At 39.0% G+C, this 15,610-nt stretch overlaps 1 protein-coding gene across 1 annotated transcript in view; it reads left to right on the forward strand.

Annotated features, from left to right (window-relative positions):
• The window catches only part of LOC139732343 (uncharacterized), a gene marked incomplete at its 5' end in the record, with an annotated part of 84,632 nt that overhangs the window by 54,640 nt on the left and 14,382 nt on the right, over positions 1 to 15,610 (forward strand). Inside the window, 8 exons of the mRNA XM_071643214.1 lie at positions 3,493 to 3,549; positions 8,126 to 8,267; positions 10,035 to 10,086; positions 11,402 to 11,454; positions 12,508 to 12,681; positions 14,103 to 14,228; positions 14,701 to 14,818; positions 15,364 to 15,428. Coding sequence (XP_071499315.1) covers positions 3,493 to 3,549; positions 8,126 to 8,267; positions 10,035 to 10,086; positions 11,402 to 11,454; positions 12,508 to 12,681; positions 14,103 to 14,228; positions 14,701 to 14,818; positions 15,364 to 15,428 — 787 coding nt within the window. The remainder of the gene's footprint in view (positions 1 to 3,492; positions 3,550 to 8,125; positions 8,268 to 10,034; positions 10,087 to 11,401; positions 11,455 to 12,507; positions 12,682 to 14,102; positions 14,229 to 14,700; positions 14,819 to 15,363; positions 15,429 to 15,610) is intronic.

The raw sequence follows: 15,610 nt of genomic DNA on the forward strand, positions 1-15,610 counted from the left end.
TTCCAGTACTTCCATATATGTACTTGTATGTTTAAGTTGTTTGAGATATTAAACAGAGTGAAATCAGACCGACAGAATGGTATGGAGTTTCATGGAAATTGAACGTAAAATACGAAAGTTATGGAATTCCAAAGTTTTGCATGCTTTCACCGAACTCTTTTCCCCCTAGAGGTCATTGTTGCTATAAGTTAGTGCAAGACTGTAAGAATTTGATGGGAAGGATATATCTCATTCTTATTGTTTTCATGTCAAGATAAGAATTATGTAGTGTAGATTTGTGCACAAATTGAAAGGAGACGTGTATATTGATGACATCATCAAGTCTGCTTTAAAAGTGAATACGTTGGCGTAACTAATGTCAGTGATCTGTGAAAACAAACAAAGGAAAATCTCCACAACATTTCCATGTAGGTGTGACTCTCGTGAAACAGCTACCATTCTATCTGTCTGATTTTACTGATTGTGTTTATTAAAGCCAGCTTTTATGCATGCCTGACTGACTGTAAATCCCTTCTTTGATTTGGACAAATATATGAAAACAACCTACACTCGTGAGTCACAATTGTCTTACGATAACAATGAACAGAATCTACCACGACGGACACAAAAGCATGCACTCGCCTAATCCAAAATAGAACTACTGCTCACTTTTCTTTTTTTCCTTTTTTTTTTCCAGCAAGCCCCTTTTGTTTGACCTTTGCTTGCTTTTTAAGCCAGTCTGCAACTCTTTCCTTAATTGTTGTACTGCAGCATCACATCCTTACCTCACACGGCTAGCCTTTTGCAGTGTGGCGAAATTCTTGCATGATTGCTCTTAGCATGCAGTGACTGTCAAAAAAGTATAGTACAGTAGTGCATATTTTCATACCATTTGATGATTGTTTTGAGTTTTATTTCAAAGGCAGATGTCACCTAAGCAACAACAAAAGAATGAAATAAAAAGATTTTTTTTCAAAGTGCCTGCAGTATTTCATTGTTAGCAGTTCTAGTAAACTTGAGATGGGGTATGTTTGCACTAAAATCTTCTATGTTGCCCCCCCCCCCAAAAAAAAAAAAAGAAAAAACCTTAGAGAAAATAATTTTATGTGTAAGTGAAATATGTACTATTCAAGTTTGTCTTAACTGAATTCAGACATATCAGAGTGGTATATGTTTATGAGGAGAAACTGAAAAAACAGTAATAGTTAAAAGTTCAAAGGTATTTATTTCTATAAGAACACTCGTATGAAAAGCATATATTTCAGTGAACATGTATGGCATCAAATGAACTTTGATGATACGAGTTCATTACTAGGCCATCTACGTGTAGGTAGATGTTATAGCAAGTTCTATCATCACAGATTCTTTTACCTGTAGATATGCTGCAGTTTGCATGACAAATACCACTTCTAATGCATGCAGTAACTGTGTGAGTGTTAGTTTATGTGTAAAGTGAATGATTGCTTGAGAGTAGTGATTAAAAAAAGTTTGTGCATATGTTCATTCTGTTCCTATTAGTTTAATGCACCATTTGCAGCCTGTGCATTTTTCCTCTCTCTCTCTACCAAGGTAATCTGACTGAGTGTTTTGTTGTCCATTGTGACAGAGATTAAATATACTATACCCTCAAGCGTTCTCCGTAGTATCAGATCTCACTGTGTATGCTTTTTTTTTTCATATGACTCGGGAGTGAAATAAACACAATGTTCGTGTCTGGGAGACACATGAGTAGCATGTTTAGGACGAAAAACTTGGCTCTTTGACACCCTGTTTCCGGGTAGTTTTTTCTTCTCCAGGTAGATTACCAGCCTTGACAGCGGTAATCTAACCCTCTGCAAAGACCCCATCTTTAGATATCATGGTAGGTCAGCAGAGCAGACATGTAGCATGGGGACAAAGGGAGAAAAAAGAACAAACGGTAGAACAAAATCCGAAACTGACATCAAGCTAGGGAAAACCCAATCTTCTTGTGTGCTTGCCAAGCAAAGAGTGCCCTCGCTGCCACAAGAGAGCCATTTCGTGTCGAGCTGCTCATACTTGATATTAAAAGCCAGTAAGGTTGAATACTCTCTCAACCCTACTCTTATTCCAAGAGTGTCTCATGCCTCTTTACCATGGAATATGTGTCCCTACAGTCAGCTGTGTTGGGGCACTAGGTGGACAAATCGACAGTGAAGCCTAAACCAGACCCCAGGATCCCAACGCAGTTTATTTATTGCCTCGTAAAAGGTATATGGACTTGAAGCTCATCTTGGGCGCTCCAATTGTTGCCCCACTGGGATGGATACAATTTGAACACTTGATCTCTGGATAACTTGGCCTCTGCCACTGGACCAATTATATCCTGGGATATTTCTAGCTACATAACTATCTCCCCCCCCCCCCCCTCCCCATTCCTCAGTGGCTAATATAAAACTACCTCGTTTTATATGCCTCATTGTGATATATATGCCACTGCACTCTGAAATGCCCCCCATGTTTGTGCTGGAGTGAAGTGAGTAAGGGTTAGGAATGAGTCCATGCTAAAGTTAGGGTCCCCTTCAAAAGCTTGATGTGGTGGTGGTGCTTGGTGGTGACGCACCTCTAGGATGCCAGGTGGGGAACAGGTCTGATGCTTCACCGACGGCAGAGAATGGATGACGAAGCCTCGAAAGTCAACAGAAGGCCGTCCTGTGCAGCTAAACAAAATCTCCTATTCACCCACGGCACCAAACCCGCTGGTGTTTTCATCCTCTTGCTTTAATGCGCTAAAAAAAAAAGTTTGGCATATTTGTTGTTGTTGCCTTTTTTTCTTTCAATGCGGTGATCATGTATGTTTGCCTATCGACTGACACACTGTTGGATGTCTCGTAAACGGCACATAAGACGGATCCCAATGTGCACTGGCTCAAATCTTGGCACCGCGTTATTAACTGTCTGGAGCTGTTGTGTTGATATCCATTGGACTGTAGACCGCGAGATATTTCTAAACTTGCCTCCTGGTCCCAGTACTCTGTGTGTCAGCCATCCTATTTCAGTTGGATTCTGATCTTGTTTGTGCACCCCCCTTTTTTTTTCTATCGAGTCTTCGCTAATAACCTCTTGATCTGTGTGCGGAGAACTTACCCCATTCTCAGGAATGTTTACCTTTACACATACAACCTGTACTCCACACAATTGGTCTTTGAACTGCACTGCCTCAACGCCAGTTTTCAAAGTCAGCGTGCTCGCTCTGCACAAATTGTTCCTTGGCTCTACTTTTGTCATCGATACAGCTTAAATGACATTTCATTTTATTTTTTTTTCCTTTGGAACTGCACCGCAGACCCTAGTCAAATCGCCAACATTCATACAGTGTGTATGAAATCTGCAGAGATTTTTTCGCATGCAATGTTGTAGAGTGGCGTGCACCTCGCTGTGGTAACAAATGCCTGCCAGAATGGTGAAAAATATTGGAAGTATGTTGCACGTGCCGAGACTGTCAAACCATCTCTCCTTCTCCTTTGATAACATTGCTACTCTTGGTATTGGCAGGACCATCGAGGAGAATGAAGAGAACGACGGCGGACCGGGCAGCCCACCCAAGCAAGGGTAAGCAAGAATTCTTTCCCCCGTACTTTTTGTTTGTATGCTAGGATGTCCACTGATGGATCATCGTATATTGCTTTGTCACCCACATCATCTGTCGGTCTCCCTCTCTCTTACTTCCTCTAAACCATTTTCATCTGCCAGTTTTTAATCCAGCTAGTACAATGTATATATCCATCCATCAATCTATCTTGTTCATTTCATTTATTTCATGTAAGATTCCTTGTCATTTCTTATTTCCCCAGTTTGATAAAAAAGAGTTGCCAAAAAGGCAATATTCAAAGGAAATAAGAATGACAAAAAAAGTTACAAAGAATAAGCAAACAAGCATGTACACTGTACTTACATGTCTACAAAATGAACATTGATTTTTTTTTCTCTAGTTGTATAGTTTACATGTTACCACTGATATCTTTTGTTATTCTGATATTCTGTCCTGTATACCTGTTTTTAGTCTATTATATACTTATCTATCTCTCAGTCTCCTTGATGTGTTTCCTTCCAAGCCTCCTCCACCTCCCTCTCCCCTCCTTCTCCCCTTCTGTCAATCAATCAATCGCTGTTGTCCTTACCAGAAAAAATGTTGATTCTTAGCAATCACAGATGATATACAATGTCATTGGTACAGTCACATTGAATACATTCCAGACATTCTGGAATTATAGCCAATACAATTTACAAATAAAGTTACATACATGTATGTTACATAACCAGATTATCGTATAGGCCTAGTTTTTTTTATTGTGATATCCAAGTATCTCTTCCTCCAAAACTGTATCATAATTTAGGTACCAGTGATTTACACTTGTAGTTAATGCGAAGATCTAAATGCAGTTGATTAAACGAGCTGTGTGTACAGTCATTTTACCATAAAATTAATATTTCATTTTACCAGCTTTATATGTAAAACTATGTAATTTGTGATTTTGTCCGAGTTAGATATTCATGTCAGGTTGAAGAATTGTTATTGAAAGGTTAAAATTCTTTAGCCCTAAAATATGCATGGACAGAAATAACTAGAAAAAAAAAAATCACATCAGAAAAGAAAGCTGAAATGCTGTACCCTAGAGCTTTTGGAGAAATCTACTTGCTACGTAGTAATACATCCACATCTTTTACAGTCTTCAATAGCAGTCGCTTACAAGCTTTTGTCATATCTGTGTATAACATGAAAGCAGGCCTGGAAGATTATTTCGGTGGGGGAATGATTTGTTGATCGTGGGAAAAAGTTTGTTGAAAGGATCGGAAGACCTACACGTACACACTTTGTACTTCTTCCATCTCGTACAGAAGCCTATGGGAGGGGGTGAATAGCATTAAAATTCTTGGCATACCGCAGGCATTGACGAATTTCACCCCGACACACAAACGCTCAAGTCCCCAGTGCAAAGTGGCTTTGTGAAGTGGGTGGTTTGCTGGTAGCAAATTTATCAATAATGGAATGGAGCACTGATTGTGAAGAAGTGGTACAGCAATAAAAAGTTCATAGAAGTTGGACACCAGATCTTAGATTCCATTTTCTAACTTCTTTTCTGCTTCCATCTTGCAGATCCTGTTTCTTCTCTGTTCTCTTCTACCCTCCCTTTCTTCCATCATTACCCCTCCTCTCCTCCTCCGCCGCCTCCTCCTCCACCTCCTCCACTTCCATCTTTGTCCAATCTATGTATGCGCACCATAAGTTGATATTAGTCCACACTGACTTGAAATTGATTGAATTAAGCGAAAATATCACTAAAGTAAAAACTTTTTTTTTGTTCTGATCATTGGGCACGTACTGAGGTGTTATGATACACCTCCATGGTTAGGGAAAATCCAATTCATTCTTTCCTCAAGGACATGTGTAGGAGAGGTTGAAAGGGGGTCACTGCAGACTGAACAAAAAGTTGAGTGATTATCTATAGCTATCTTTCCCCTATAGATGACAACAAATGGCAATAATTATCTAACATGTCCCAGAGGTGTCCATTTTTTTTTTTTTTTTTTTTTTTTTGGGGGGGGGGGCATCCTAGACTTTCAGAGTATGAAGAAATTCTACTTTTGCTAAATTGAAAGGTCAAGCTATATGATATATTCCACCATCGTGATCAACTGATTTTATTACAGAACACTGGGAAGGAATGTTAAAAACAAAATCTTAATATGTCAATCTTTTCTTCCAGTTGTTTTGGAAAGTTATTATACCATGTAAGCCTAATGTCAGTGAAGTTTAATGAAGCACTGATGTGTTTTAGTAGCTGCTTACAACCTACTGGTGCTGGTATGTTTTTAAAGGGAGGAATGGTGCAATTAATTGACTTCAGCAGCAGATTTTTATCTTTAGATTTCTGTTTAAATAAGACTTTGAATCATGTTCCTGTGTACAATGTAAATACACTGTTCAGTAGTTTATGGCTACAACTCTTATTAAGATGTAGAGTTCATGTGACTAAGGAGGGTACAGCCCAACGATCAGGGGCGTTACAATTTACTGCAGAGAACACCTGTAGGGCCCTTAATGCACAATGTACATGTAGATCATTTTTTGATATGTGTTGCACTGGGGATTAAATAAGTATAGTGTCAGCTATGGATTGTGTGTTCCTATCTGTGTATTGGCTGACCAGTTTCTATGTGTCTGTCTGTCTGTCTGTCTGTCTGTCTGTCTAGATTCACAGCCAAACATATAATTATGTTTTATAAGGTGTACTTACATGGTTTACCTTGTTGTTGTTTTTTTGTCTGTACTGTCAAAATGAAGCTATTGAGAAAAAAAAACACACAAAACAACATATACATTGTAAATTTTCTTTATGTTTCAAATGTATGTAATGCAATCATTACATTTTGATTCCCCGTGTCAAAAGTCATCTAACCTGATCGATCACGTAAAAACAAATAATTGCGAGTGCAAAAATGTACACATTAACAGTATACTTGATTTATGAAAATGGACCAGAAAATATGATGCATTTTAGGTTGAATACATGTCTGTATATTGAAATGCAACATGGAACAAGTCATGTGATTGAAATATCTCCTCTGCTCAGATTAGTAGCTTTGATTTTGTAAATATTCATGTACGTGGAGTGTGAGAAAATGATATGAGGTATTTGATCTAAGATAAAGTTTGGGGACAGTGGAAATACGTGCCATGCATTTTTGGCCTCATTAAAGATAAGCCATCTCTGTGTCCTGTCATTTCACAAAGATCTTATCAGCTATTAAAAGTGTTGATTGCAAGCATGAAAGCACAAAGTGTACAAGTTCAAATATTTGTGGAATCATGTAGAACTACAGAAGCCTGTAAAGTCAAACAACAGCAAAAAAAAAAAAAAGGATAATAATAAACAGATTTGTGAGTAGCACAAAGCAAATAGACATGTACGTGTAACTACCTTACATTTGGCCCCTGCCAAAGAAGTAGGAGTCATAACTATTACATACATCAGTGGTTGTATGATGCACGTCAAAAGGTGAGCCATAAAGCTCAGACAAAATTCTATCTGTGATCATGGCTAGACCACAAAGCAGCAGGGCAGATAGAGTTTAAGTGCAGTAAAACCCTTTCCTCTTTATATTGTGTGCAGTGCAAAATATTATATTTGACCTTCTCAGAAAACAGGATGTACATGTAAAAGTTGATACGTGATCAAAGATTTTAGGAATGTATCTCAAGGGTATTTGACTTGGACTTTCAGAACAAAAAAAAAAAAGATCCAAAGTATATATCCTGATATCACAGCATAACAAATTCCTGCCCTACCCTGTCATGAACACTTTGCAAGAAATTGTATCATAGTAGGTTACATTTGACTGTGTCATACCCCAAATGGGAATGTTGCTTGCATTGTACATGATATATTTGATGCCTTTAACCTACATTGTAAATGATGATTAGCCACTGGATGAGAATATGATGCATGAACCCAGCAGTAGAATTATCTGATCCCTAAAAAAACTTAGCAAAGAACATTAATGTTTGAATACAGCTATGCGACCACTTCTTGTAGTTCCACATTTGGTACTGTGATGTAGTGTCGTACCATGCCTGTAGCAAGAATTTGAGAGAGAGCTTATAGTTGTATCACCACTCAAACTTGGATCGAAAAAGATCAGGAACAAATGTACTGGTAATATTTTGCAACAGGAATTCGTCAGAATGAACCTTCCCTCATCCTTACTATATTGATACATGTATTTATCAGGATGATATCTTACCCATCATTTCGATGAGCATACTTAAATAGTTATGAATGGAATCCCACAGATCCTGTTGTCACGAGTACCTCCCAGTGATGATGCCAGATGTAAATCCATGGACCCCTTTGATATATACTGTAAAAGTGGAAATTTTCACAGAGTTGAAATTTTTGCGCATTTCTCTCCACCAGAAACTAGTTTGAAAATAAAAGCACATAAATATTTTTGCATGCCATATGTTTCTGTAGGTGCATGTAATGTCTTGATTTCGCAGGATTGAAAACAGGCAAAACTCATCTTATCCGGCCTAGCGCAAAAAAAAATCAGTCATGGGGAAAATATCTGCATTGAAAGTATACCGGTTGTATAATTGTGGCATGTTCACTCTCTCTGCATGCAGGCTTGGGAATAATAACATCAACTTCTCGGTGGAGTCGCTGGATGAGGTGGGGACATCAGAAGGATGGGAGTTCATGGAGGATGAAGACCTCGTGACTCAAGGACCGGAGCCAGAGTCCTGGAGCGTCATGGTGGAGAAGAAGGTACAGTCAAACCTGTCTTAGTGACCACCTGTCTATAGCAGCCACCTGCCGTATACAACCACTAAAAACAATTGCCTCAAAGAGAAAAAGCATGTTAAAGAACCTGTCTGTAGTGGTCACCTGTCTATAATGGCCACTTTTTTGTCTCCCTTGGGTGGCTGCTATAGACAGGTTCGACTGTATTATGAAAGCAAACTCCTAATGACCAGTTTGCATTTCATTTTTGTTTGCACGAATACACCATGTCTGTCATGCCACACTTGGGTGCACCATCCACCAGAACAGCTAGTGAGCTGGATTGCTGTAAGCAGAGTCATAATGACTCATTTCACTGGATGGGCCCATCCATCTTTTTCCTCCCAAAACATAAGAGTAGATCATGTCAATTAATAAATGAAATAAAATCAAACATAAAAATGGATGAATGGTAGAGACTACACGTTTGTATGACACAGTGTTTGCCCAGTAATTCCAAAAAAACCTAGTTTATGGCTGAAAAACTCAGTTTGTCGGTCAATACACTAAGTTTATCATGATAATTTGTTTTTTGCTTGATAATCTAAGTTTATCACTTTTTAAATAAAGTTTATCGATAAACTTAGTTTTCTCAATGAGCAGAGTTTCTTTCAAAAACTTCGTTTATCGACTGATAAACTGAGTTTTTCAGCGATGAACTAAGTTTATTGACAAATAAAGTGCTGATAAACTAAGTTTTTCAAAATTGTTGGTCAAATGGCACTCCATAAGAGGCTGCCATGTTTTCATTCTATTCTGGGCCCAATGTAGCCTTTAAGTATGTGAAGGACCATTGGAAAGGGATATACGTCTTTTGAATGAGGAACGGGAGGTGAAAGTGCGACCTCAGAAGGAAGAGATATGTGTACATTTGTGTGGATCTGTGGTAGCCATCCAAGGTAACACTGGCCCTAATCCTACCAGCACCCTGGAGGATTAGAAACATTAGGATGTGCAGGGTATTGGGAGTTTCGAGGGGAGGTGTACATTCCTCGTAATGACAGATTTCCTGCGCCGAGTGTTACTTTGCAAATCCAGTGTCAAGTTGATGTGCCCTATGACAGGAATGTAGCGCAGTGAGTTGACAGGAAGTAGTATGTACCTGAGTTGGAACGAGACATTCAAACTTGTCCCGTGTTACATGTACTTTGATTACACTCGAAAGTTGCCTGAACTCCTATGCAAAGCCAATCATACTGCTACTATGTAATGGCAAAGGATACATAGATGTAACATTTTTTTTAGTGTTTTTACTGTGATATCCTGTAGATGCTGGCAAAAAAAAAAAAGAAGAAAAAAGTTAGTCGTGAATCTTAGGAAGATTGGCTGTTGCAAATGTTGGTCGCCATGAGATAAGATACAGATCCCCGGCAATGCTAAGAGATTTGGAAATCATGTGATTTAGCTATGAGGCAACCTCTGATTAGATGCGGGGGCTAGAGATTTGGGCTATGCGTTCTAACAGAAAGAGGGAGTTCTATCTCACGCTGAAATTGGAGAGCTGCGTATTAGTTTATCACGAAAATTTCTCATCAGTCCGTGCATTGCAGCACTGATTCGTGTAGAAAGCGCAGCAACAGACAAGCAGATACTCAAACCACCTTCCTTATTCTTTAATGACATGTGACAACTGTTATGATTGTGTTTAGTACATATAAGTAGCCTCTTAATTCTATTGATATGAGAGTGAAGATGGCCACTAGCTGAAAGCCTGATTGCGCGTTCCTTCCACTTGGTTTGTTTTCTCATCAGACACTAAAGGACATGAGCAGAAAGGAGATAAAAAGACAGGATGTCATCTTCGGTAAGATACTATATAATATACACTGTATACATGATATACATTTTTCTTTTGAGTATGATATTTTGCAAGTGGTTAAATTTGTGATAGAGAACCATATTGAGGGGATGAGAAAGAAGTGTTATCAATTTCAATGAAGAGAAAAATTAGCAATTTACCACCGTAGATACGATATGCAACGCCCTTGTGTTACGGGATATTTCTGTAATAATTTTTGTGATCATTTCCATTTAGTCTTTACAGCCTGAATATACAACATGAGTATTTGTGTTGAGACAACTTTGCTGTACACAATGATGCCAATTGAGCTTGTAAGGCATGCTCTATGTAAGTTTGTCTTTCGTCTTGCTATGCTAATCTGCCTCACTCCGAAATGTGCAGTTTAGGGTTCTCCTTCAAGGTTGGAGATGCCAAACAAGGAGGATCTTGCAGTTTCATGCAAGACTGGATGTTATGTAACAAAGAGTTTGTGGGTCATGGAAATGTCGCACGACAAGAATCACTAAGCATTCTTTAGAAGGCTTGAATATCTGTCTGTGGGGCATACCGTTGTTGTAATTGTTAATTGTTGGTATGATGGAAATAATCATTGTCGTCTTGATTACCACTATGAATGGAAGTACAAGTAATTTTAAACAGAGAGGCATTGTATGAAGCGTTTTGGTTGGATATTTTTCTGACAAACTGTTACAAGCTACTGAAATTCTTGCATCAGGTGGGCATTTCATGAAGGAACTTGTCGGATAAAATATCTGACAAGTCAATTATATCCGACAAGTTTTGAGAAATTCTTTAGTCTGATTGGCTGATTTCTCTGAACTCATCAGATATAATTGACTTGTCGGACATTTTATCCGACAAGTTCCTTCATGAACGCCCCCCTGATTGGCTGAGAGCAAATCTATCCGACAACTTTGTCGGACAAAACGCTTCATGAAATGCCCCCCTGATGTCAATACAATTGTAATTTTTTTTTTTTAATGTCAGCAACTTCTTTCTTATAGTACTCCATGTGTGCCTTCCAAGACCTACTGTATGTCACTATACACTTTCTTTGCAAGAGATGATCTATCCACAAAAGTACCTGATAGTTGATTGGGAACATGTGCAAACATTATTTTGTCAGTAATGATATTTCCTGGGTCTAATGCCTTCCAAGACCTACTGTATGTCACTATACACTTTCTTTGCAAGAGATGATCTACCCACAAAAGTACCTGATAGTTGATTGGGAACATGTGCAAACATTATTTTGTCAGTAATGATATTTCCTGGGTCTAATAGTTATGGTCGCCTCTGTATATCTTTTTGCCCTCAGAATTCATCAAGACAGAAAAGCACCATTTAAGAACGCTGAAGATCATGCAGAAGGTGAGTGCCTCAAAAGTGCTGCTGTTGTTGTTGTTGTTTTTTCATATTCTTCTTTTACTTCATCTTCCCGTTCTTTCATTATTATACTTAATTAACGTCATCTTTTGTCATTGTTGTCTGATATTAAGTGTATTGTATCTGTCATCAATTCCTTGGAGTTGAAAATTACCTTATTAACCTGTTGAGGACGAGTCCCGAGTATGCTCAGGCAGTTGTCTATGGGAAATGCTTGTAGCAAAATCAGTCCATCCTCAATGGGTTAATTTGCTTAGTTCGCCCTTGGGCACACACACTGGAGTACTTTCTTCGCCCATTGGCACCAATGTCTCAAAACTAATTGTCATTGAATAGAGATTAGATTACCTAATCCCCCTAATCCTGATTGTGTCAGCACTGCCTTCCTGTTGGACTGAGGCACATTGCTACACCTGATTGGGCTCTTTAATCTACATGTATACAACTACGTATATTATTAGGATGGAATATTGAGTGCTGATGAAAATGCTTGTCGTTATTACTTTTTAAAGCAAAAAAATTTAATAATTGGGGCCCTATTGACAAATCATTTGTCCCAGACAATACTGAGGTCAAATCTAGTGATATTCTGAGCAGATCAAATGTTTATTTGAACTTCTAATAAACGAATGAAGTGCTGATGAAATGTTTCCATGAGGGAACCCATTCTGAATGAAAAAGCTTAGCAAGTGAAGCTACGTGTCAGGGCACTTTAAGGGTCAGGTACTGTAAAACAATATTTTCGCGGCATGAAATTTTCACGAATTGGAGCCGACGGTCTTTTTCGCGGCATGAAATTTTCGCGAGTTGTCTCTAACATTCAATGCATATAGTGTAGACAGGAATTTTCATGTGCATTTTAAGTTTGCGAATCTTGGCTCTCGCGAAATTCACAAAATTAGAATGCACTCGAACATTCCTCCTTTTACAGTACACTTTGTAGCTGCGGTAGTACTGTTGTGACTGTTCATCATATTAGTCATATTATTATTCCTCTCTGTTGATTTGCGTAATGTTCTCCTCCCCGAACTCGTCCAGATCTTCAGCTACGGGATGCAGAATGAACTCAACATGGACCAGGTCGTCATCAAGAAGGTCTTCCCCATGCTGGACGAGCTCGTCGACATCGCCTCCAAGTTCTACGACAACCTGCAGAAGCGGCAGAAGGAAGCCGAGGTGGTCGAGAGGATCGGCGACATCCTGGTCGACCAGGTGAGGAACTGCTTTCCAAGCTTTCCCTCCTCCTCATTGACAGATATAGTTGTTTCCCAAATTGTGTGTGAAGATCCTGGGGAGAGCAGTGTTGCGCACCGTTATCTGTATAGCCAGGAAGCAAGAAAAAAATGCTAGTGGTTTGAGACTGGATAATTATCGTGTCCATTACACACTCTGGGTGTGTTATGTTGGTGAATTTAATGACATGTTGCATATGGTATCCGTGCTCTGACTATTAAAGTGCAGGTACAACAGTATACCATGTAATTTTAAGGACTTCAAAAGAATATAAGGAAAGTAACGGAGACATAAGACATTTTGAGTAAGATTAGGAATATGTAATATCAGCAGGTTGTACTTGCATTGTATGAACCCTATTTTGTGAGTGACAATCATTAGTTACAGGCAGTTCATGGACCAATATCAGCAATACCACAGCCAACTTGTTGAAGTGGTCAGTCAACATTTCATTGCTGATAAAGGTCGTTCTCTAGTACAGAGTCTCACTCTCCAGTACATCCACTCAGGGATTAATATCAAGTGTCAAAATGTAAACCTTTTTCCTAGCTTCAATTTTAGCTGCATCCATGGCCATGGTGTGTATCAGCTGGTATACACTGGTTAACGAGTGGGTGGTAAACACGCATCACAACTTGTTTTTGTTTGAGCCCCGCTGTATTCCATCCCGACACCGAAGTGCCAGTCATTTTATGCTTTCCACAAAATACTGTGTATCTAGTTACGCTGTCGTCCCAAGAACGTCATGCATGCAGCCATTGTGTAAACACAGGACGTGTAGTGAATGCATCGTTATATTTCAAGAAATTTGCTGCAACCGACACAAACTAAATATAGGACTGTCCCTTTTGATGCGCTACATCCTAGTTCCATGAAATGAGTATGGCAGTGGGAGTAATGGAAACAATGGACCAAGAGACTCCTGTTATACAGAAATTTGTGGTTGAATAATGAAAGGTCATCTACCCAGATTTTTTTCCCCCCTGAGAAGGTGGAGTATTAACGAGCCAACTTTATCATAATGGAAAATATGTATGGTGTAGTCATAATTTTGACCATTGTTTTGTGTCATATGAAAAGTCTACGGACAAGGGGAAAAAAAAAGCATACTTAGTGCTTATGTGAAATATTGAAATATGAATGTAGGAACTTTGAAGAGATTTGTATTACAAAGGATTTTGAAAACTACATGTACACTGCAGATTTTAACTAAAGCAACATGATGCCATGCTCAAAGGGCATTCAATATTTAAATAGTCTTGCTCAAGTGAAGCAAGATGTTTACCGTGTGTTCGTATCTCACTATCAGAGACTCGTGTGTCTTCTCTCCCCCATCTGCCCCCATCTACCCTCTCCCCCATGCTCCTCCCCCCCTCCTCCCCCACCCCCCAACCGTGCAGTTTGATGGTGAGAACGGTGACAGGATGAAAGTGGCCTATGGGTGCTTGTGCAGTCAACAGAACGAAGCCAAGGGGGTGTACAAAGAGCTGACCAAGACGGACAAGCGATTCCAGGCCTTCATCAAGGTGAGAGAGGTTTGATGGTCAGTTGGCTCAAGGGCCTCGCTTCTCCATGTTCACGGTCACGAGGATCAGAAGTGTGAAATGAAGCAAGAAGAGTAGTGGACATGTCATAAAAAACAGACATTAAATCAGAACGGTATGAAATGTAAATTACTCATGTTTTCACTTAACATGTAATGGTGATAATGGTTCTTACCACATGTGAACAGTAGAGTACTAGGTGATGATGTCATATCTGTACAATTCTTTCATTTCTTTGTACATGAAGATATGAGAAGCATGGTTTTGGATTTCATTTCTAACACGGGAAAAATTAGGGTAGATTTGTGTGCTGATCAATGTGAAACTTTTATATGTGGTTCGATTTTGCTCCACTTTATGAGCCCAACTTGAACATGAGGTGTGCACTAATGGTAACATCTGTAACTCTGGATCGAATTTCCCTGACATGCTATGCTATTCCTTCTGTCCACAGAAATGCAGCACCAACGCACTCTGTCGGCGGTGGACGATACCTGAGTGTATACTGAGCGTGAGCTCTAGACTCACCAAGTATCAGCTACTCATAGAAGCCATCATTAAGCCAACCAAAGGTACTTTATTTTGTCATCTGCTGCAAAACACATCTCACACACACCTCTTTACTGCAGTTGAAGTCATTAATTCATTTGTCAAGCATTCATGGTGTGCGTGTGTGTTGCGCATGCAGATGTGTTATCTGCATATGTAATTTTGCGTACAATTAACCCCATGAGACATTTATATCTATCACATGTAAGGACAGCACATCAAGTTTTCCCCAATGCCAACATCCAAAGTGGCTTTGTAAAATTTATACAAAGTAAGCAGAAACATGGAAATGTTGATGTTTAGTTTTGATACACGTACAGTGTAAAATATCTTGAGTTTAAGAAAAAAAAGGCGTGAATAAGCCACTACACTCTTGCTCCAGAAAGTACACTTGTAAGGTTGCAATGCATGCGTAAGTAATATGAAGCAATCACAAAATTAAAGAATGATATTGTTGTATAATTTGTGATTGTAAAGCATATATAAGCAGTTCTCTGTTTCATGAAGGATCACATGAAAAATATTAACTCCCCTCTTGTTATTTTCTCATCACCTATGGGGCATGCAGAGAGTAAACAGAAACAGACCAAACTGGACACTCAAGACTTAACCAAAGCTCTGGAACTTGTCAAGGTTTGTGGATTTGAAGTGTTTATTACTGATCTGTTTGTTTGTTTGTTTGTCAGTATGATCACCGTTACTCTTAAATAGTACAGATGCCTGTAGAAGACATCTGGTACAGCCGTGAGAAACAATGACACACATTCATACACAACACTCTACAAAATGATTGGATACTTAATCATGTTATGTAA

Source organism: Diadema antillarum, unplaced genomic scaffold (genome assembly GCF_040938485.1).
Source record: "Diadema antillarum isolate AM-2024a unplaced genomic scaffold, OU_Dant_1.0 seq00000413_RagTag, whole genome shotgun sequence".
NCBI lineage: Eukaryota > Metazoa > Echinodermata > Echinoidea > Diadematoida > Diadematidae > Diadema > Diadema antillarum.